Source organism: Staurois parvus, unplaced genomic scaffold (genome assembly GCF_062004578.1).
Source record: "Staurois parvus isolate SC_StPar_1 unplaced genomic scaffold, SC_StPar_1.0 ptg000264l, whole genome shotgun sequence".
Taxonomy (NCBI): domain Eukaryota; kingdom Metazoa; phylum Chordata; class Amphibia; order Anura; family Ranidae; genus Staurois; species Staurois parvus.
The window spans coordinates 9,990,351-10,013,754 of NW_028318060.1; the positions used below are offsets into that span (position 1 = coordinate 9,990,351).

Sequence of the window (23,404 nt, forward strand, 5' to 3'; positions counted from 1 at the left end):
AAGACAATTAGGTGGACATGCGTATATCCTATGCATTTATGTCCAAACATAGAACATGCATAGAATGTATGCATTCATGTCATCAAAATATATCAAGAACAATGACTAAACTGAATGTTATAAGAAGGTACATGAGCATTTACCACTAGGAAGATTTGGCACTGTGTTGCGCTAAATCACGTATACTTATTTTTTGTTTTTTTTTGTCTGAACATAAAAAGTATGAGCAGCAGTACTAACAGTTATATACAGCTTTTAGATATTTTTTTCTTTCATTAGTTTGCACTGTAGACTGAGTTCATCTCACATCTGGTACTCTGTTCTCTACACATATTAGCATGTTTCTTGTGAGCACATGGGTACTACAACACAACTGACTGGCTGTGTGCTGCTTCTTCCTATCCTAGTATGAGCTCTGCTGTTATGTACTTAAACTACCAGGGGAGCAACTAGAAATCACAGGACATCAAAGCAAAAGTATTTACTGGGCCTCTAAACAAAACAACAAACAAACTTTTGTACAAGACCCTAATGGTCATGACAGGATACGAAGCATTGAAAACAATCTGGCTATGTACATGTACAGCACAGCATACAGAATGAGACATTGTAAAACAGGGAATGCATAGCATGCCACACAGACTGAAACAGTGATGAAAAGGGAATTTACAGCACAACATACAAGATGAGGCAGTGCAAAATATAAAATGTACATTAGTTAGAGGATGAGTAGCAGCCTGGGATGAGTCAGCCGGTGAGTATGGTAGTGAGGTCACTTCAGGACAGACTCAGAGGCTCTAACAGGTCAGAGTTTCTGGAGCCCTCCCACCTTTCCAGAAACTGTGGAGCAGGGGTGGAGCAGGGGAGGAGGCTCAGATCTGCATGTTTGAGGGACCTTGGCCAATCCCTTGGCAGGAGGCTGGACATGGTTACCAGAGCAACCCTTAAATATTAGAGAGCCTGGGAGCAGTGTGCAGTGTCGGGTGGAAAATGGATTGAGGAAGGCTGGGATATGGAGACTTGGAGGGGACTCCAGGAGGGGAGCCTACCTACAGGCAGAATGCTGGAGAGGAGGCTCTCCACTGCCTCAGTGTCTCCTGGGGAGGACAGCCTGTGCAGCACGGAAAAAGCCAGCCCAGTGTAAGGCCTGAAGGCAGCCAACAACCCACTACACTAACAGGAGAGAACAGTGTGAGTACTCTTACATCCCCTGGGCCAGATAAGAGGAAAGGGTGGTCAGGTGTAATATTCAACTAGCTTCTCATCTGGGACTGTTCAAGGACTGACTGGCAACTGGGTGAAGAGGAGCATTCATCCGGGGTCTGAGGAGGTACACTAAGGAGCCCTTTAGTTCTCTTTCAGAAGAGACTGTTGCTATCCACATTTTTATACATAGATGCCAGGACATTGTCCTCATGTTCTTCAAGTCCTTGGGCATCCCATATACCCCATCCAAGTGTGAAAATGCGTGTTGCCTGGCTGTGCAGAGCTTAGTTGGGTCCAATCCAAAACTCAGCAGCCCCTAAGGGGGTAGTGTTACATATACAACATGGCATATGGAGTCAGATGGTATAGAATATAGAATGTACAACATGGCATATGGAATAGAGTGCTGTGGAATAAAGAATGTTCAGCTTGGTATATGAAATTACATTGCAGAGTAGGGAACATAGAGCATTGCATATGGGATGAGGCAGCTGAAATAGAGAAAATACAGCATGGTATATGGAATGAGGCATTGAGGAATGTGGAACTTAGAGCATGACATATAGAATGAAGTGGTGAAGAATAAGGAATGTACAGCAAGTTAGGCATTGTGGATTAGGGAATGTACAGTGTGGCATACGGAAAAAGGCATTAAAGCATAATTAATGCATAGAATTACATATGGAATGGGACAGTGAGAAAAAGGGAATGCACAGCATGGAGTATGGGATATTACTTGGTGGTATAGGGAATATAGAGCATGGAATTTGAAATGATGGGGTGCAAAATGAGGAATGTACAGCATCCTATTCGGAATATGTTGTAGTATAGGTAACATACAGCATGGCAAATGGTATAAGGCTTTGTAGAACAGGGAATGTACAGCATAGCATATGAAATAAAGCATTGTGGCAAAGGGAATGTACAGTGAGACGTACCCTATCCTGACCTCCATAAGTGAGTCAGGGGGGGTCAGTTGGGACACCAGGGGTGAGAGGTGTTGTCAGAAGACCTACTGTTCTGCCAGTTGCCTAATGCCATTCAGACCTTCATCGGCATTGTACCAGCACATGGTTTGTCAGTTCATCTGATCGCTGCTGTCATTTGTAAACACAGTAGCCAACAGAAGAAATCCTCTTGTTTCTCTTTTGGCTCTGACAGATTAAATATATTGAAGAGCGTGACAGAGGAATTGAGTAGCGGAAGACTTCCCTTACTGTCTTCTATGTTCACAAATTACATTGGCGAATGGAGGTCTGGATGTGGTAAGGCGACCCAGTGAAGGTCTCATAGTAACCTTGAGTATACTATTTACATTGTGTCATTATATATGTCTGGAATTCAACTTTAATGCATCATTTATTAAAAATACATAGTACTAATGCATTTCATAGAATATACAGTACATGTCAGAAAAAACATGATCACTTTTAAAGAAGTACGCAAAGACCACAAATGCCTAGTTTATGTCTGCATAATTAAATTTTGATAACCACAAATTGGCACTAATTTACTAAAGCAGTATAGAATGATCTCTCATTAAATTTAATGTATTTGTATTTTCGCTTACAGTGCAATACCCAAGTGTGCAGCAAAAAAAAATGCATATTGCCTTACGCATATTTGAATGTTTTAAGTGAAAATGACTGCACATTATTCACCAAATAAGTGTGCCTGAAAATGTTGCTGGGAAAAATATACAGCTGAACTTTCAGAAATCATTCTGTAACATAGTATACAGTAGTAATATAATACAAATACCATGAAATGAATAGGACATGTAGCTTTGTCTGAGTCTCTGCATTCAGGAGATAAAGTGATCATGCTTTTTTTTCAATGATAAGACATACAATACAGTATTGTTTTTTTTTTCTTTTTCAGAAGTGATACAGAACTGGAGATAAGTACTGTCCTACCTGATACCATCACTACTTGGATAACAAATGCATTTGTAATTTCTGAGAATTTGGGGTTTGGAATTTTAGAGTCTCCTGTGCAGGTATTATTCTCCACAGGAATATGTTCAAGTCTGTGTTGCAACCACAATATGTCATGTTTTTAGCATCTCAGTGAGGCATAGTTCACATCGCAATTTCTTTGTTCCAGCTGCATTTCTGCATGCGTGTTTACGCACATTTCTGATGCATTCCAGTATATTTTTGATGCGTTTTGATGAGTTCCGGTTCATTCCCCCCCTTTTTTTCCTTCATCTCAATTCAGGCATTCCAGTGCATATCTGGTGCATTTACATGCATTCCTGTGTGTTTTCGAATCCATTTTGCCATATTCCAGTTGCGTCCATATGGAAAAAATGAAGCATGTTCTACTTTTGTTAACTGCACTGGAACACATTGCACTGGTGTGAACTAGGGCCATTGGAATGCATGCATTTTTGATGCAGAATAAAAATGGACTAGACTGCATCTGGTGCGAAAGAGGGTTGATTTATGATATCTGGAGCAAATAAAAGTGCAGTTGCAACAACCATATCTCATGCTTCACTTTTTCTACTGCACTCTGAGAAAGCACAAGTGGATTAGATGTTTTAAGAAATTATCTTGATTTGTAATTCTGCTTCTTAAAATTTCATGGCGAAAGAAGAGTTAGAGAAGAAAAAGTTTAACTAGTAAAGTAATTATACACTGGTTATAATCCCCTTTAAAAGGCAAAATGTATCACTCTTTTGTATGACGTTATACAGCATAAATGCCACTTCTTACCCCTCCTTCTAAAAATTCAAGTTGCCAGGTTATGAATCACAATAACTCAGCACCATAAAGACCCACAGCTGGGGATCCTGAGTGAAGTCATTGGCCAAATACAATATGTTCATGACCATATTTGGTTAATAATGTTACCCAGGATCCTCAGCTGGTTTGTTTACAAACACTAATCAGTGGGGTTACTGCTACTGCTGCTAAATGACAGATCCCCTACCTGCTGGTGTTTGTAAACAAACTAGCTGGGGATCCTGGGTGATGTAGTTGACCAAATGTGGTCATGACTATATTTATTCAATGGCATCATCCTGGATCCCTGGCTGGTTGATTTACAAACAGCCAAATTCTATATGGGCATTGTATTGCATTGAGGTAAGAAAATGGTGCTAGGAAACATGCATACCTCTCTAAAAATGCAAGTTGCTTTGCTGTTATGTAACCACTTATTCTAATACTCAAAATGTATTTGCATAAGTCACATTGAAAGGCAAAGAATAGCAATTCAGATGCAAATGGTTGTATTGGTCTCTCTTTACATGTTCCATGGAATATGGTGCAGGTCTCAAAGCAGTGAAGTGAGATATACCCTTAACCATGCAATTTCTTCTTTGCACCCTGATTGTGATGTATCATACCTGGATTTCCCTACTTTTGTATTACTGTGCTTAGTGCTGGTGCACCCCTATTTGTTTTTTCATAAAACTTAAAAATAAAGAATGTTAAAATTTTAATTGATAATCTTAAGCTGTACATACAATGTCATACATAACAAATGACCTATTAAATGTGTGTAGATAATACTCTCTAATATAGTATATCCCAATACAATCCTTGTACGAGATAAAACATAAGAACAAAAGAGGACGCTGAGCTGGGTGTTTATGCTACACCCACATTGGCCATACTCCAGGATCGAGAGGTACCACGGCGGCCATATGAGTGATATGAGCATGTATTCTGCTCAAATGTGAGTTGCCACTTGTATGCTTTTAACAAATCTGTATTTTTATACTATACCCAGCTCGGTGACCTCTTTTGTTCTTGTGTTACTGCAGAGATCGCTTCAGTCTCTGAGGAGCTGCCATCAGCATGTGCTCCATTCTCAAGGAATTGTTGGGACTTTTTACATGCTACTCCTGCTCATTGACTATTAGTTTCTAGGCTTATCCACCCACATGTTCCATCTATATATGTTTACTTTACAAAATAAACATAAATTTGATTCACTGTGCATAAAAATTAGTGTCCTTATAAACAGCCCATTTAATTTATAACCAAATGTTCAAAATTCACTGTGTCCGCTACAAAACCTCTTTCCTTCACTATGTGTGCGCTCTTCACCCTAGATGCACTCTCACCTTTAAGGTATGATCTATTAGTTATAGAGGTCACAATGATCCTTTCCCCTTCTGGGGCCTTCAATAGTGCTCTCCATAACTTTGCTTTAGCATTTCCCCCTGTTTCCAGGTGTTATGCAATGAAAAATAGACTCATATGGGAGCATTTACCAAAACTAGTGCACACAGAATCTGGTGAAGCTGTGCATGGTAACCAATGAGCTTCTAGCTTCAGCTTGTTCAATTAAGCTTTAATAATAAAACCTAGAAGCTGATTGATTACTATGCACAGCTGCACCAGATTATGTGTGCACCAGTTTTAGTAAATCTCCCCAATAGTGCTTTCCATAAGAACATAAAAATGTATACAAATTTTAAATTAAGCACCCAGGTTATACTGTGAACTATATTCCGTGCACACAGGATTATTGCTTGTTTGAAAAGTATTAATTAGACATGCAGATAATAGTGTCCAGCACAACTGCTCCTCTGTATACCTGATCACTTCTTGGTTGTGAGTTTTGAATTTTAGATTTTCAATAAATATTGATGTTCTCATAAAAGCACTATGGGTTTATTGTTTAATGATGTACACAGTTGACGAAGGAAGGAATTTATTAGAATATATTTGAGAATTTTATTTATATACATTTAAATAGTAATTTGTGCACCCCCTTCCTCCACATACCAAACCACATACTTTTAAAAATTGCAAGGGGAAGGCCTTGCAAGGCACCTTGTGCCTATGTTGAGGTCCTGAGGAAGATGTAGACTCATGACCAACTGTCTGAAGAGGTTCCCCCTCTGCACAACTCACGTTTAACCCAAACCCGAGTCTAATCCCAATAAAAAGATTATCCCAAATCCTTATCCAAACTGAAAGCATTTATAATAACCAGAATAGTATGCTTAGATACAGGTCACTGGCCAAAATAAAGAGGTAATTATTATCAAACCAGGTCTGTAATGTTTAACACAGTATAAATACTGAGGAGAAGTAACAATTAGGGTGGGAGGTAGGGGAGCTTCCTTGTAAGGTTATCTTAAAGGTAAGCACAAGATTGCAAGATATATAAAAGGCAGAAGTGATTGTGCTCCTGCAAAACCTCCCAGAATGATAAAGGGTTTCTTTGATGGGTAGGAAACTCAAAAGACTCAGGTAAGCACCTGGCAGATCTTGGTACCTGACTGGGTGACGGGGCTGACAAATTATCAGCTGCTTACAGATGTTTGTTACTGTGGTGAAAGAAAGTTACTGCAGGGCAAATCAAGTGTAAGTGCAGGTTTGTGTATTGCAGACCAAAAATATATACAACTGCATCTTGATGGCTGTCAAGTTGGAGTGTGGGAGGCACAAAGATCTTGGATATGCACACCCATGTAACAGTGCCCTTAAAGTTCTGACATTATTTTCAGTAGTGTATTAAAGACTCTGTAGCAGCATGTAACACAAACGATGTACATTAGCACAGATTCAAGCAGCAACATATCATAGAAATATTTTACAAACATTGCCTAGAACTGCAGGTGTAAATGCGTTCTGTATTTGTCATTAGTGATGAGCCAAATGGGTGAATTTGATTTGGTGCACATTTGCTGAATGCATTGTGAATTAAGCAAATACCAAACACATTGCCAAAACTCACTGAAGTCTTCAGGAACCAAATATTGCTGTGTTTTTTTTTGTCCTCATTAAAAAGGGGCATTGGTAGCTGGACACTTGCATGAGAAAACATGTTGCAATGCAAACATTTTTTTTTTCATTTAGTGGGAAAAACATTCTAACAACACAAACAGTCAGTCCTTGATTAGCTTTATTGGAGTTCATAGGTGAATTTAGAGGTAAAAAAACACTCCATTTTTAAGGATCCTGCCTCACAGGCACGTCTTGGGTGTGCCTACATACAAAAACATACTAGGAATCACTGTCCAGGATAACAGCAACAATAGTAGAGCCATAATGCTCAGTCAACTTTAAATTGAGCTGTAAAGGCTTTTAAAGTGTTGCCTAAATACTAATTTGAGGTCTGTACACTGTGGATTGTCCTCATATCACAGGCACATGATTTTTTAAGTTGTAGCACCCTCTAGTGTGCAATCAGAGTGAGGAAAATTTAATGTCTCACAGTAGTATGGTGGGTCTGGGGAATTGTTTTAGGTTCACTTTAGGTCAGTTTGGAGGGCTTTACAGGTCAGGCTTGTGGTACCTCCCCGTGGTTCTGGAGTCTTCCAGAAGATTCTAGGAGGGCTCTACAGGTCAGGCTTGTGGTACCTCCCCGTGGTTCTGGAGTCTTCCAGAAGATTCTAGAAGCTAGTAGGCAAAGACCAAGAGTCGCATGTTTATGTTGACCAATCCTAGGCATGAGGCCTGGCAGTGTGGTGAGATGGGCCTATAAATCTAAAAGAGCATAGCCATCAGGGAATTCTGGTGATTGGGTGAAAGATAGAGTACTGAGGACTGTGAGGCCTGGGAAGGGACCCTGGGGAAGGGGGGATCTGGCTACAGGGTGGAGGTGAGGAGGAAGGAAGGAAGGAAGAAGAAGCTAGAGAGAGGAACTCCACTACAAGTCCTGCTCAGGAGGCACCCTGCCCAGCATGGGAAGATTAGCACAGCTAAAAGGACTGAACCAGCAGTCTTGTCCAAAGCAGAGGGATATAAGGGACAGAGTGAACACCTCTACATCCTCAGGGCCAATAAGGGTGAAGGCTGCCTAATGCAATATCCATCATGCTTACAGTGTCACAGCTAATCTATTGTAATTTTTCCACCAAAAATTGGGACTTCCTGAGAGTCCACACAAGGGGATGTAGTGTTCCTTAAAGTAACATCACGACTGATCCTTAAAGGGACTGATACCACTCGGGCTGAAGTAACGTCCAGTAACATCCATTTTTCTTTTACATAAATGCAGGAAGTTTGTCTTCAAACTGTTCTTTCTAGTCAAGTTGGGCATCCAATAACCCCTAATCCCTATCCAAGTTGACTCCCCTAAATTAAACAACATAAACAAGCCCATGGACTGGATTCTTGACTCTTTGTGTTTGCCCATAAATCTGTGTTGCCTGGCTGTGCAGGAAATATGGGGACTAAAATTCCAGTGTCTCCTTAGGGCAGTGGTTCTCAACCTGTGGGTCGCGACCCCTTTTGGGGTCGAACGACTCTTTCACAGGGGTCCCCTAAGACCAGCAGAAAACACATATTTCCGATGTGTAAAGAGCAGCTACTGTGTAGAAAGCAGCTGCTGTGTTGAAAGCAGCTACTCTGTTAAAAGCAGCTACTGTGTTGAAAGCAGCAGTATTGGAGGTAAAACAACACTCATGAATTATAATTACTGGGTAACTAATTTTATGGTTGGGGGTCACCACAACATGAGGAACTGTATTAAAGGGTCACGGCATTAGGAAGGTTGAGAACCACTGCCTTAGGGGGTAGCACTACAAGGTTTGACATGCTTGGCATATATATACTTGACGCCACCCTAACTTTTATATTTTAACAAAAATTTGGTAATATATCTTTTGGTACTAAAATGATCTTTTGTGTATTTTTTTACTGGTTTTGATAAACAGCTGAGCTCATATTATATGACACTGAACAAATTGCAACTACCACCATTTTCTTCTTCAGTGTCTCTGCTTTCAGAAAATCTATAAGGGCTTTGGGATTTTAACTAATCTTCATGCCTAAAATGTGCATTTTAACCTCTTCACGCTGGCAGCACGCAAATGTGTGGCCTCCCGGCGTCTGGGCCTAGACACAGAGCGGCCACACATTTGCGTTCAATATACAAAATACATATGTGCTGAGAGCGCGCACCCTGCGCTCTCCCAGCACACATGTACGGTACTCACCAAAAGGTCCCGGTCTCCTCTTGCAATTGGGACCTTTCCCGTCACGGCAGTTACATGACACTAAGCCCGTCCCGCCCACCTCCTGGCACAGAAACTCCTCTTCACGCCGGGACGATCCGGCGTGAAGGGGTTAATGGGTGTAAAAATTAACTGGTTTAGGGGAATGCTTTGAATTTAAATACAAAGTTGTAGATGCAGTACAAATAAACAGCAGCCAGGGATCTGTCATTTAGCTTCAGTTATGTTACCGCTGCTAGATGACAGATTCCCCACCAGCTTCCATTTGTATTGTAAGCAAGCTGTTAGGGATCCTGGGTGACATCATTGATCAAATATGGTCATAAACATAGTCACTGACATCACCCAGGATCCCCAATAGCTTGTTTACATACAGAAGCTGGTGGAGATCAGTCTTTTCCAACAGGAGTAGCAGGGGGCCACACGGCTGATTGGTGGGTCAGCATCATTGGGTGGAAATCATCATGAATGCTGGCTAGGGTCCCCTTACAAATTCATAAAAGACCCCTATCAGGGCCCTCTCAAACCATACCAGGCCACACGCCTTCAACACTGGAAGGCTACTATGCAAAGAACGGGCAGTGAATCTTCTTTTTTTCCCCTTGCAAAGCAGCTTTCCTAATGGCCCACATCCTTTCCCCTAAAAGGACTTATGGGAATGTGGAAGCCCCTGTTATAAGAAGGTTGATCCCAGATATCCCCCCCCCCACACACATGAATGAGTATAGGGTAAATAGTACACCCTGTCATGTCATTCAGTGACATATTTCCATATCAATCATAATGAGTACAATGCGGCGATGTTGACCCACCACAATGTCACTCTGGCACTAATCTCATCACAAATGATAGATCTTTACTAGTTTCTGGAAGTAAACACATTGGCTCCTAGGTGATATCATTGGCCAAATATGGCCATGGCTATGAGTTTCAAACTCATGTTTGGCATAAACTCAAAGTTCATCCCTATTTATAAATGACAGTAGGATATACCATGTGTAGCATTTCTTCTGCACGTCTCATAACCTCTCCAAACACAGACATTTAATAGCATTGTCCTATGCACTATAAACTTAAGATGGACCCCACTTCAGGGTTTACAATATTAACAAGCACAATAATGGAGAGACCAAGGTTCTGTGCAATTTGGGAACAGGATTAAATATTGCAATCAGCATGCTGGATAGAGAAAACCCCTAGTCCGTTTTCTTGTCCACCACTAGATCTATATGTAAAGAGGATCTTAATCCTACAAATCTATTTTCATGTACAGATCATTAGTGCATGCTTATTGCCCACACTTGGAAGAGAAGCTAGACTTAGAATAAACATGGGAGAGCATAACAGCAGCTGATGCACATGTTACATTGGAATGGCTGGTTGAATACTTGAGATTTGGCACAAATTTTCTTTTGGTCCTCTGTGTAGTACAGTTTAGTGTGCTAGAATGGTCCTCGAGCTAGATCTGGAAGATTTTTACTTTTTGAAATCTCCCTCCATGGAGCAAGTTATTCCCGCCACTGCAGCTATCAATTCACTATAAGCACCAGCAGGTGAAATCTTGAATTGTGACTGATATACTGAAGGAGTGGAGCCTGTTTACTTTGCTAATTGAATTTTTACTTTGTAAGAGAATTTTCACTTTCTATAGTAAATATGGTCAAAAATTCATTTTGCAAAAAACACCCAATCATGATCAAAAAAAAAAAAAAAACATCAATTTTGCTTGCACATGATTAGATAGAAGTCAGCATCACCTCATTTACAACACATGAAAACTCCTTTGCACAGTGAGAATTTACTTTGCAAAGCAACTAGGCTTCACTTCTTCAGTAAATCAACCGCGTTTAGTCTTAATATGCCATTATGTTTCAAATATTGGACCAGGATTGAATTGTTTGAAGAGTATCATACCCAAACACAATCCCCTATTCTTCTTTCACACCCACTGTTCAATGCCTGTCTGGAGATCTTGTATTGTTGTCTTTGGGATAGTACCACATTTAGAGCTACCCCTGCAGGGGCCTTTAATGTTAACTGATTCTTTCCCAAACAGTACAGAGGCTGCCAGTCACCCTGCAACAGTCCATTCACCCTGGCTCCAATAAACAGTCTAGGGGTTGTTTTTTGTAATCTATTGCTGGTAGAACTTGTAATAGGAGAGGGGTTAAGGCAATGGATACTCCAAAGCACTCTGTAACATTGATCAGAGGACACTCTTCTTGTGGGTATGGGGACAGTCTAAGACCTCACAGCTGAAGAGCATGAGATACGTTTCTTATGAATCTGGATACCCTCCATGGCTGCACAGTTATAGGTAACCACTGCAATTTTAGGGTGCTGCACAGTAAAAAAAAAGGGTCAGGACAGCTGCCTCCTTCAAACTTCCTCCAGATACGGTCCATTGAGTGAGACTCTCCTTCTCCAGATCCAATCTCCTGGTAGAGAAATCCTGCACACAGCTCCAGATTGTTTCGTGATCTCCAGCTGTGCTACAGCTGAGACCCTGCAGAACAGCAACTCAGTCCATAGGTCACCCCAGGGGCAAGCAGCCCCCTAAGGCTCTCGGAACCTTCCCTAGCAGGGTAAAAACAGCAGTCTCCCCAGGGCTTAAGACTATTTACTTCCTTCTAGACCAACTTCTGCACACATCTCTCCTGGGATTGGCCAGGACATAAAAAATATTCAGACCAGTTATTTGAATTTCCCACCTTAAGCTCTGGAAACTTTTTCCAGAGACAGAGTGAAACAATCACACTCCCAGCCTTTGAAACCATGAGCAGACCAGAGCAAGTGATTACTGCTTCATTGATTACAGAAGGAGCCAAAAACTAGATTTACCTATCATCTCATAATGAATTTAAAAAAATAAAGCCCAATAAATATTCTATGCTTCTTTCTTCATATAAACATTTATATAAAAATAGTTGCAAGATTGTCTACAAAGTCTGCTCCTATGTATAACCATCTTCAATTCAATATGATGAAGATCTCAATGTCAACGAATCTCCAGAAGGGGTCAAGTTTATTTTGCCTAGAAAACTCCTTTAAATGTTATTTATTTTAGAGCTCATTTCTACATGTTCTAGTTAAGCACAATTTTCAGACAGTGTAAACATGTTAAAGTACATTTAACAGTTCAGGATTTATTACTGGTTTTCAAAGATGACCTAACAACAAAAATGTTTTAGATGGGTCCAGCATTTATGCCTGTTTTGTACATTGTTTTCATGTGTCACTTCCAGAATTCACTGTTCCCACATCAGACCCCGCCAAAGCAAGATCTACAAATTAAACTAGGTTAAGGGAGAAGCCAATTAAACAGTTTTAAACATATCAGTACAACAGTTTTTGACATCTCTTTATTAACTCGTGTACAACTGCATACTTTTACTTACTCTTAAATTATTGCATTTTCAGCTGGAATCCTTTCAGCCATTTTTTGTTTCCTTGAATCTTCCCAGTTATGTCACCAGAGGAGAACAATTAGTACTGGAAGCTGCTGTCTTCAACTATTTGGAAGAAGATACTGAGGTAAACAGTAGAAATGGTTTACTTCCATGTGCAGACATTTGCAGATTTGCAGTTGAAAACAATAACCAATTGTGTTCAGGCCAGTTGTGTTTTTTATTTATACATGTAAACATATCGTGACAGGGACAGAGGCCTAAACCAGATCCAGGGGCTTGTAAGTACCACAGTTATTGAGTTCTGAAACTTTAAGTATACATCTAACCACATCTTGACAACATATGACACAATATATTAGTACCCTGTCCTTTGGCACCAAAGCTCTGGTTTCCTATATTGTAAACTGCAGTAAAATGCAGTGATCTTTATTTTTTACGGTGAAGTGGGGAAAGTGAATCTGTATTCAAACATCCAACATTTTTAGAAGAATTTGACAAAAACAAAAGCAAAGCATCTTTGCTTGATTGTTTTTCTGAAATGATCACTTTCCGCTATAGAAAATCTGCTTACCGTACTTAACTGTAGTGCATTTCACACTTCAGAAGATCAGGTCCTAAAGGTGTATTAGATAGTGAGAAAAATAGAATGATTGGAAAGGTTTACTGAACATACATAGTGATATGCTGGATAAATTGGTTCCCACACACTACTCGTAGTGCAAGCCTGGAGTTTTATGAAACATAAACCAGTGGCTAACAGCAACAATAATAAAAATGCATTTCTCAGAGGCATCCCACACTACAAAAAATATTGGGGACTCATAGGTAAACCCAAAAGGTTTAATACAATTGTGTAATATATTATGGTTTACTAGTCCTTAGGTGAGGAGTTTGCATTTGTTTGCTTTTGCAGGCTTTTTCAACTGTCAGTAATGCAGTCCTTTAATAGATGACAACACCTGCTCACTGTACTGTATCTCTGGAGATGTTGGATTGTCACACTAGGTTGCTATCCTGATGTAGACTACAAATGCCCTACCCGCTCCTCATCTCCATTACACAGGAAGGAATAGTTTTGTAGTTCATAGAACATAGTTGGGGAAGCAGAAAACAAATTTGTGAGCTTCGCTTGAAGATCAATATTCACAAACTTTGTCAGCAAATCCAATGAAGTCCATAATAGGAATTCTTGTTATTCAATTATGTACCAGTGCCAAATATATATATAAATAACTAAAATAAAATACAAATGAAAAAAAAAGAGTTTCTTCCTACACAGAATTGTCAGCTGTCGCTAAAAGCTCCAACACACAATGACACCATGGCTACCATGAACCCAATGTTCCATGGAGAGGGGGCTGGGTTGTCCATTCATTCAAATTACTGGTTCTTGTGACTCAACTGGAGCTCAGCTATGAGAAAAGATTAGAGGAACTGAATTTATTCTCTCTTGAGAAGAGGAGATTAAGGTGGGATATGATCAACAAGTATAAATACATCAGTGGTTCATATAGTGAACTCGGTGTAGAGCTATTCACCCTGAGGTCATCACAGAGGACAAGGGGCAGTCTTTGCGTCTGGAGAAAAAGACATTTAATCTCCAGACACGGAAAGGTTTCTTCACAGTGAGAGCTGTGAAAATGCGGAATAGACTCCCTCAAGAGTTGGTTCTGGCCAGCTCAGTGGATTGCTTTAAAAAAGTCCTGGATTGTTTCTTAGATACACAGAACATAACTGGATACTAACATTTATAGGTAAAGCTGATCCAGGGAATATCCAATTGCCTCTCCGGGGATCAGGAAGGAATTTTTTTCACTGCAGGAGCAAATTGGATCATGTTTTGCTGGGTTTTTTTGCCTTCCTCTGGATCAACTTGTAGGTATAGGATTATAACTTTTTTTTAATGGTTGAACTGGATGGACTTTTGTCTTTTTTCAGCCAGACTAACTATGTAACTATGTAAATGTAGCAGAGGAAATGAATCCTATCTGTGCCTGCTGTAACCTGCTGACTGGCACCACCTGTGAAATTTGACACTTGCACTGGATACACACAAGGCAGTGAGGGATTTCAGCATCCCCCCTCTTCTCCACTCAGACTGTAATAGAGAGAGAGCCAATCAGAAGAGCCATTAAAGGAGCCAATGACAGGGACTTTCTCAAGCAGGAGGTGCAGCTGCAAAGCATTGTGGAATATGCAGTCTTGAACAGAAACGGCCTGATAGGTTTATATGAGGAATGGAACTACAGAGACCAGCATGCTTTGTGAGAGCAAAGTGAAGGACTCCATCTTGTTTTTCCTGAGGGGAAGCAGTCTGCATGGGGCAAAAAAGTGCTTAGGGTCAGTTCACTGCATGCTTAGTTATCTGCATCAGTCAGGGGAACATCCAAACTGAGAGATGTGGGCCTACAGCACAGTGCCTATACCGACAGAGTGAAGTGCTCATCGTGAGGTGACCAGAGGAGCCTGTCATTTCCGAACAATCGTTTGGGCCTTAGTCACAGGATCTGGTGAGAGGGATTTTGCCCACTGGCAGATGACAGGAACACTGCACACATACAGAGACATTACACTTTGCCCATACTCACCAGGCACTGGGTTGTCTAGATGGCCCTGCTAAACACATACAGTATTTGCTTTGCTATACAAATACTGCCACGGGATTACAATTATACTTTACCATAGGAGTTTAAGTGCACCAACGAAAGTGGCTAGCTGAAGATCCCAAGATTCATCCTGTTACCAAGAGACTGAAGTTACTGGTGCCATATGAGCATGCGCATGCGGATTCAGGCCTCTATATTGCATGGTGTGTGAGGGAATAGCTTTACCTTGGAAAGTAGCTATTAAGCATCAGTTGGGTACAGTGTTTGCCTATTGGGCTTGTGGTGTCGGGGGTTAGAAGGGAGAAGTCTGACACAACAGAGAGTCATTCTTCTGCTCTCCTCCTGCTTGGACATCATAGAGCCAAATTTGTGTAAAGGGGTTTAGACCCACTTTGAGGTTGCCATTTAAGTGTTTGCCTCTGCTCTTGGAGTTATTCACGATTGGAATCCCTTAAAAGCAGCCTGAGTGTAAAAGTGAGCTATATTGCTTTCGGTCACAGTATTTGCTGTTCTCTTGATTCACCTAACGTATACCTGTTGTTAATGTTTATTACCTCCCATAGAGGTCTTACAGTAAAGCTGATCTCTGTGTTTTATTATAAAGTGTGTTCTTTTCATTAGTCCTTGCACTTACACTATTGCCAGGTATGTCAGTTGGTGCTGAGACAGTTCTTGGGGTTGAGAGACAGAGTGGCAGAGTGAACAAATTTAAGCAGCCCCTCTGGGGGTATCGCTACATAACTATGTAACTGACAAATGAAAACTTCATGAATTCCTGGGATTCAGTGCAAACCTGAACCTCATTCCTGCTGAAAGAACTCAAGATTTCTAGCAGGATTAAAGTTCACATTCAGAACATGTTATATGTTCCACCTGTTTTTAGGGTGGAACAAGTAACGTTCCAGGATCCTCACCTTCTCCCCCTGATCCCCCCTTACTGTGAAAGCAGGTGGGGGGAGAGGATCCCCCACATATCACAATTTAAAACAGCGTGACCCTACAGGGCTCCACACAGATGGACTCATCATTCATTTACACTCGTCTGTGAGTGAATGAACTATAAGTACCTCCAGCAGCCACAGCCAGCAGCTTGTAGTTATCAAGGACCTGTGAAGGTGCTGGTGAGCACTCTCATAGTTCATTGATTCTTCCTGTAATTCAGTAACTGTCTGAGTGACTGCACAATCTGCAGAGCAAAATAAATGCACATTTTGTTGCCTACAAAAAGATCAAAAAGATATTACTTTATTATTTTTTTTTTTTACAAAAGGTTAACTTATCCTTTAACAAGTAGATATCTGTATTTGCTGAAAAAATAATAACTAGCATGAAAAAAAAAAATACAGCCTGCACATTGGAGGACCCGGTAAGCTGCAATATATTACTGTATGCTTGTTGTTTCCACTTCCAGATACTCCAGTCAAAACATTTTTCATTATTTTGATTAAATAAAGGAAGAGTTGGGAATTCTGTCTTGTTTTAATTGTTATCTGTGACCCTGTTGGGGGGATCTTCAGGACAGAAAGTGATGGGAAATCACTGTGAGACAAGGGGGTTATTTTCTAAAAGCGGAGAGTGCAAAATCTGGTGCAGCTCTGCATAGAAACCAATCAACTTCCCAGTTTTATTGTCAAAGCTTAATTCAACAAGCTGAAGGTAGAAGCTGATTGGCTACCAGATTCTGAGTGCTGCAGATTTAGTAGTCTCCCCCACAGACAAACATTTTTAGTAGATGACAATGTTTTTCATGATGCCACTTTCAATCCTGGTGATGATTGCACATCTCATTTGTTTTACAGACATTTCAAGGACAGGAATTGAGAGAAAATCTCCCCAATGGGGTCACAGATTTAAATAAAACCCTAACAGTAGTTTTAACTCTTCCCACTCTTCAAAACAAACACAAAATTGACTAAAGTTGGGTTTTAAAGATGTTGTTTGACGTAGATTTTGTGTGTATACATACCCAATAAATTCCAATTGTAAAGACAAAACTAGTCCTTGCCATATGCTGGTGAAATGACGATGTTTTACCATGTAACTTGCACCATCCTGCAAACAAGCCCAAAGATATAACTTTGAACTGTATCCCGTGTGTGTGTCCTTTCTTAGTCCACAGACATAGACACTTTTAGTGAAAATCATCTAGTACTAAACTGCTATTTAATGTTTCTGTAATGAAGATTTGTTCCCTTAAGGTTAGCTCTTCTTCAGGGTTATGGGAGCAACTGAATGATTGGTCACAGGGATTTTCCAGCATGCTGTGCTTAGTGTGAGTCCTATCATATCCCTGTAGCCATAGTTTCTCTACAAATGTATTTTTAAATTTGTTCAATAGTTCAGATACAGTTATAGTTGTGATTTAAACTGAATTTGTAATTGTCACAGTCAGTCACTTTAGTCTAATGCAATTCTTAGGTTTGAAAAATTTGGGGCAGCTAAATTTTGCATTTTTTATTCCACTGCATCCAAAAATATTGAATTCTTTGGAATAGTTTTGATATAGGAATATGAAATCTACCCCAAATATATAGCAATTTTCTGAAAAAACTGCTACTTTTTTTAATCCACCTGGACCAATGAATATACAAGAAAAATGCCTAAGATATGAACGAATTACGAAAACAAATTGGTTCAACATAACGAATATGTTGAAATGAAATTCTTTAATGATGAAGAATGAAAAAATGAAACAAATTGAAAATATACATGATATGTATTATTGTAGACATACTGTACAGTATATTATAAGTTTGATGAGTTGCTCTTCCAATTTTTATCAAGTCACTCATGAACCCATTGGTTATCCATTCTCCCCTTCTTTTTTGTTTCCTTATATCCAAAAAAAGGGGCAGGAAATAAACTATATGGCAACCACTGGGTGCTGCAAAGGAAAAGCTAAATAATAAAGGATCATTACAAGTTGGTAAAGTTCTCCCCAACATTGTTTTAGACAACTCCTGAAACTGTTAAAGATTCAGTTTCTTTGTAGTGGTGTTTTATTATTATTATTATTATTATTATTATTATTATTAGTAGTAGTAGTAGTAGAAGTAGTATTTAAACATGAAATTAGCAACATGACAACCAATAGGTGACTATAGATAAATGCAAATCAGATCAAGTTGTTATTTTACATATGTGTATTCTGGTAAGACCCGACATTGCAATAAGCAAAAATAACACAATAAACTTCATGTGCTGTTGCTTAAAACACCCCAATGTATTACACATACCACTGGCTCGTTTTCAGCAAACTCAATTTGCCTTTAACCATAATTTCCTTTCATAGGTTTCTGTGACCCTTGAACAAAGTGATGCATATGAAATCCACACAGAATTTATAAATGCAACTGGAAGCCAACAAACCGTATCTGTCCCAAGTCAAGAAGGAAAAATGATTTTCTTTCCAATTAGACCGATTCAGCTGGGCGAGATTCCAATTACGGTGAAAGCCATATCCTCCCTTGCTTCAGATGCAGTGATTCAAAGGCTCCTCGTCAAGGTAATTTTTTCAAAATACAATTTGGATCGATGTCCTAACAGAATAAAAAGAGTGAAAGTCATATCCTTCCTTGCCTCAGATGCAATGATTCAAATGCTCATTGTCAAGCTCATTTTTTAAATAAAATCTAGACTGATTTCAGATTAGCATTTAAACAAAATTATGTCAGACTAAAAAAGGTTTTTGAACTTAAGTGTACGGTATATACAGCTGTGACAATGAGGTAAGCAGGAAACAACAACCCAAAACGTACAAGAGAAAAAGATATTTTAATAATGCTCCAAAACTTGGAACTGAAACCAAGACCATTTCAAATTATTGTGATATTGTTGGACATTGTTCCAGTTTAAATTAGAAAGAGGAAATTGTAAATTGTTGATACTTTTTTCCCTATATATAGCAGGAAATTAAAATTTGGGATAGATCATGCCAATGCTTTTATATGCATGGCAAGTGACATATCTGTTGGCACTGAAGTTGTGTCTGAGCCAGCATCCATGTACCTCAGAGTTAATGGAGTTCAGTGTGATGCACACTAAACTCCATGTGGAAAAGATCACAATTATCCAATGAATGGCAATAGTGAATTATTCATACAGAAATGTAATGGATGGCTAGGAGACATGTCCTAACGCCACATGTCTGTGGCCTTCTAGTATGTTTCCAGTTTTGTTTGCCAGCAGTTTTCTTTCAGGGTTCCCTAGGAACTACTTGTCTGAACTCTGTGTACAGAGTTCAGGAAAGGATGCAAAATTGTACTTGGATGTACATGGATGCTAACACATTTTTTTCATCCTAACTCCTCAGGACCACAAGGTGTCAGCCTTTATTTCTGAATATTCTGTGTAGTTATCTTACTGATGCTTGGAAACTGAGTAGCTACTTTATTTATTTATGTATTTATTTATTAGAGGTATTTATATAGTGCAGCACTTTACGTATTATGCATTCACATCAATCTCTGCTTAAAATTTAGGGTCTCTATATCACACCCATACATATGCATACTAGGGCCAATTTACACTGGAGACAATCAACCTACCAGCATGTCTTTGGAATGCGGGAGGAAATCAGATTACCCACATAAGCACAGGGATGACATGCAAACTCCATATGCATAGTTCATCAAATGTCATATATGATCTTTCTATTTTGTTCCCCAGAACTATGATACTAATCTGCAGGTACAGTGTATTAAGGTATATGCACCCACAGCTATATTTTATTTTTTGGGTACATCTGTTATTGACTAAAGTAATACAAATGTTGCATTCTGAGTTCCCAATTCCACTCACCTGTCATGTCTGTTAAAGTGATAGTAAAGCCCACTTAGCAACTTTTACCTACAGGTGAGCTTATAATATAGTTTACCTGTAAGTAAAATGAATATCTCTTAAAAGCGCATAGTTTAGTAGATATTTCAATGAGTAGCAGCAGGTGACATCACTGGGGCATGCACACTGCGCTCTCAATGGATGGGATACTCCATTATGCCATTCATAGAGAGTGCTTGCTGCACAGTAATGACATCATCATGGATCAGGCATTTAAATGGCTGGAGACCATAAATTCGGAAGGAAGAGAGGGTGAAGATTGAATCCCTGTTAGCAGTGACTGTGCGCCGCTGGAGGAATCTGTTTAACAGGTAAGTCTAACCTAGTGTGCTAGTATGTGGAGCATACTAGAACATTATGGCTTAAACCTGCATGGGGACCCTTTTGTTTGTTTGTTTGTTTGTTTGTTAACAGTTTACTACCGCATTAAGGGCACTTTATTGGATTTTATAGTTAATATTTACTGAGATGTAAAACATTTGATATAAAAATGAGATATAAAAAAGCCCTGCATGCGTGTACCCAGAACTGAAATGCTAGTTTTGGTAGAAAAGACCCTTTCAAGCAGGGGCGGACTGACAACGGGCAATAGGGGATCATGGGGCCCCTGTGTCCTTGCCCAAACTCAAAAAAGTCTATGAAAAAGGTACCAGGGGCATCTCATGGGGCCCCCTACTGACCCTGGGCCCTCGGGCAGTGCCCGAGTTTCCAAATGGTCAGTCCGCCCCTGCTTTCAAATAACTTCCAAATCCTTCTTATTAAAGCGGTAGTAAACCGCTGATGAAAAAAAAACTGGTCCCCTTGCAGGATAAAGTCATAGTGTACTAGTATGCACCACATACTAGCACACTATGACACAGAAAAAATGAGGAAGGGTTGTAACAGCGCAAACACTGCAAAGTCCTGGGAAATGGTAGTATGGGGTTATCGTGGTATTAGTGGCTACTGTATGAAGAGCGTAGGATTCCATGTGGCACTGAGGACAAGGCTTCCAAATAAGCTGTAGCAACCTCTGTAGATGAGAAAAGGAGAGAAGCGCCTCTAAGTGCAATAAGTCTTTTTATTCAAGTCTATGTGTAGAAACACTCACATGTGTGAAGTAATCATAAGCTTAAAAACCGTGGTTAAGAATAGTTAACGGTGGGGTGGTAACCCGGGTGAAGAGCCGTCATTTTACTGCGATGTGGGGAGGTCAGCTCTCGGCTGGAACAGCGTGGTGGCTGGAGGGGAACAGCGGATTCTTAGCACACTATGACAGACTTACCTATGAAAGAAATCCTTCCAGCGGCACCCTTTCACTGCTGAAAGGGAATCCATCTTCACCCTGTCTTCTTCTGGGTTTGCTGGCTGCAGCCGCATGATTGACCGAGCCGCAATGATGTCACTACCGCAAGCATGTTTACGGCACAGGGCCCTAAAGGAACGGTACAATTATGCCGTTCCTTCAGAGCACATACGCCAGCGATGCCACCAGTGGCTACACAGGTAAATATCTCCTAAATTGTGCATGTTTAGGAGATATTTACGATACCTACCGGTAAGCCTTATTATAGGCTCACCTGTAGGTACAAAGCAAAAAGAGAGTTTACTTCCACTTTAAAGTGTGTATGTATAAAAAAAAAAAAAATGTTATTTTTTGTGTTGGATAGAGTAGGAAAAGGTAAACTCTTACCCCAGTTTATATTTTGCTGTCTGAGGAGATTTGCCATCTCTTCTGGTCCTAGGAATGCAACAGGAGATATGGTAAAATCCTTGAAAAGTTAGGGAACTCTGAGGCCGATGTCATAGTAATGGGTTTCCACATTGGAAGATTTACTATCAACTTTTCTTTTCATGACAACCAAAAAATATTGTATATTCCATAACTTTCTGTTTCAACGACAGAAACATTTAATATAAATTGACAAGGGTGTTAATTCTTTTCGACTTCCAAAAAAAAAAATTTTTGATTATACATACACTTTAATAAACTGCTCAAAAAAATTAAAGGAACAATTTGAAAACACATCAGATCTCATTTGGGAAAAATATCATGCTGGGTATCTACAGTATACTGATATGGACTGGGTAATGTATTAGGAACGTAAGGATGCCCCATTATTTGATGAAAATGAAAATTATCAACCTACAGAGGACTGAATTCAAAGACATCCTGAAAATCAAAGTGAAAAAATGATACAGCAGGCTAGTCCATTTTGCTGAAATTTCATTGCAGGACCTCAGAATGGTACTCAGTAATTTGTATGGCCCCCCCCCCACATGCTTGTATGTATGCATGACAACATTGGGGCATGCTCCTAATGATGATATGACGGATGGTGTCCTGGAGTATTTCCTCCCAGATCTGGACCAGGGCATCACTGAGCTGCTGGACAGTCTGAGGTGCAACCTGGCGGTGTCGGATTGACCAAAACATGATATCCCAGAGGTGTTCTATTGGATTTAGGTCAAGAGAGCATGGGGGCCATTCAATGGTATCAATTCCTTCATCCTCCAGGAACTGCCTGCATACTCTCGTCACATGAGACCAGGCATTGTCATGCACCAGGAAGAATCCAGGACCTACTGCAACAGCGTAGGGTCTGACAATGGGTCCAAGGATTTCATCTGAATACCTAATGGCAGCCATGGTGCTATTGTCTAGCCTGTAGAGGTATGTGCATCCCTCCATGGATATGCCTCCCCAGACCATCACTGACACACCACCAAAATGGTCATGCTGAACAATGTTACAGGCAGCATAACATTCTCCATGGTTTCTCCAGACCCTTTCACATCTGTCACAAGTGCTCAGGGTGAACCTGCTCTCATCTGTAAAAAGCACAGGGTGCCAGTGGCGGACCTGCCAATTCTGGTGTTCAGTGACAAATGCCAGTCGAGCTCTATGATGCCAGGCAGTGAGCACAGGGCCCACTAGAGGCTGCCCTCATGAAGTCTGTTCCTGATTGTTTGGTCAGAGACATTCACACCAGTGGCGTGCTGGTGATAATTTTTTAGGGCTCTGGCAGTGCTCATCCTGTTCCTCCTTGCACAAAGGAGCAGATACCGGTCCTGCTGATGGGTTAAGGACCTTCTACAGCCCTGTCCAGCTCTCCTAAAGTTACTACCTGTCTCCTGGAATCTCCTCCATGCTCTTGAGACTATGCTGGGAGACACAGCAAACCTTCTGGCAATGGCACATATTGATGTGCCATCCTGGAGGAGTTGGACTGCCTGTGCAACCTCTGCAGGGTCCAGGTGTCGCCTCATGCTACCAGTAGTGACAGTGACCCTAGCCAAATGCAAAACTAGTGAAAAACAGTCAGAAAAGATGAGTAGGGAAAAAAAAGTCAGTGGTCTTTACCTGTAAAACCATTCCTGTTTTGGGGTCTTCTTATTGTCACCCTTCAAGTGCACCTGTTATTATTTTCACTAAC

General features: G+C 40.3%; 1 protein-coding gene across 1 annotated transcript in view; it reads left to right on the top strand.

Annotated features, from left to right (window-relative positions):
- LOC149459306 (CD109 antigen-like) overlaps positions 1–23,404 on the top strand; it is a 188,596-nt gene that overhangs the window by 91,785 nt on the left and 73,407 nt on the right. Inside the window, exons 20-22 of the mRNA XM_089681386.1 lie at positions 3,088–3,205; positions 12,554–12,667; positions 18,442–18,654. Of these exons, the coding sequence (XP_089537512.1) occupies positions 3,088–3,205; positions 12,554–12,667; positions 18,442–18,654 (445 nt within the window). The remainder of the gene's footprint in view (positions 1–3,087; positions 3,206–12,553; positions 12,668–18,441; positions 18,655–23,404) is intronic.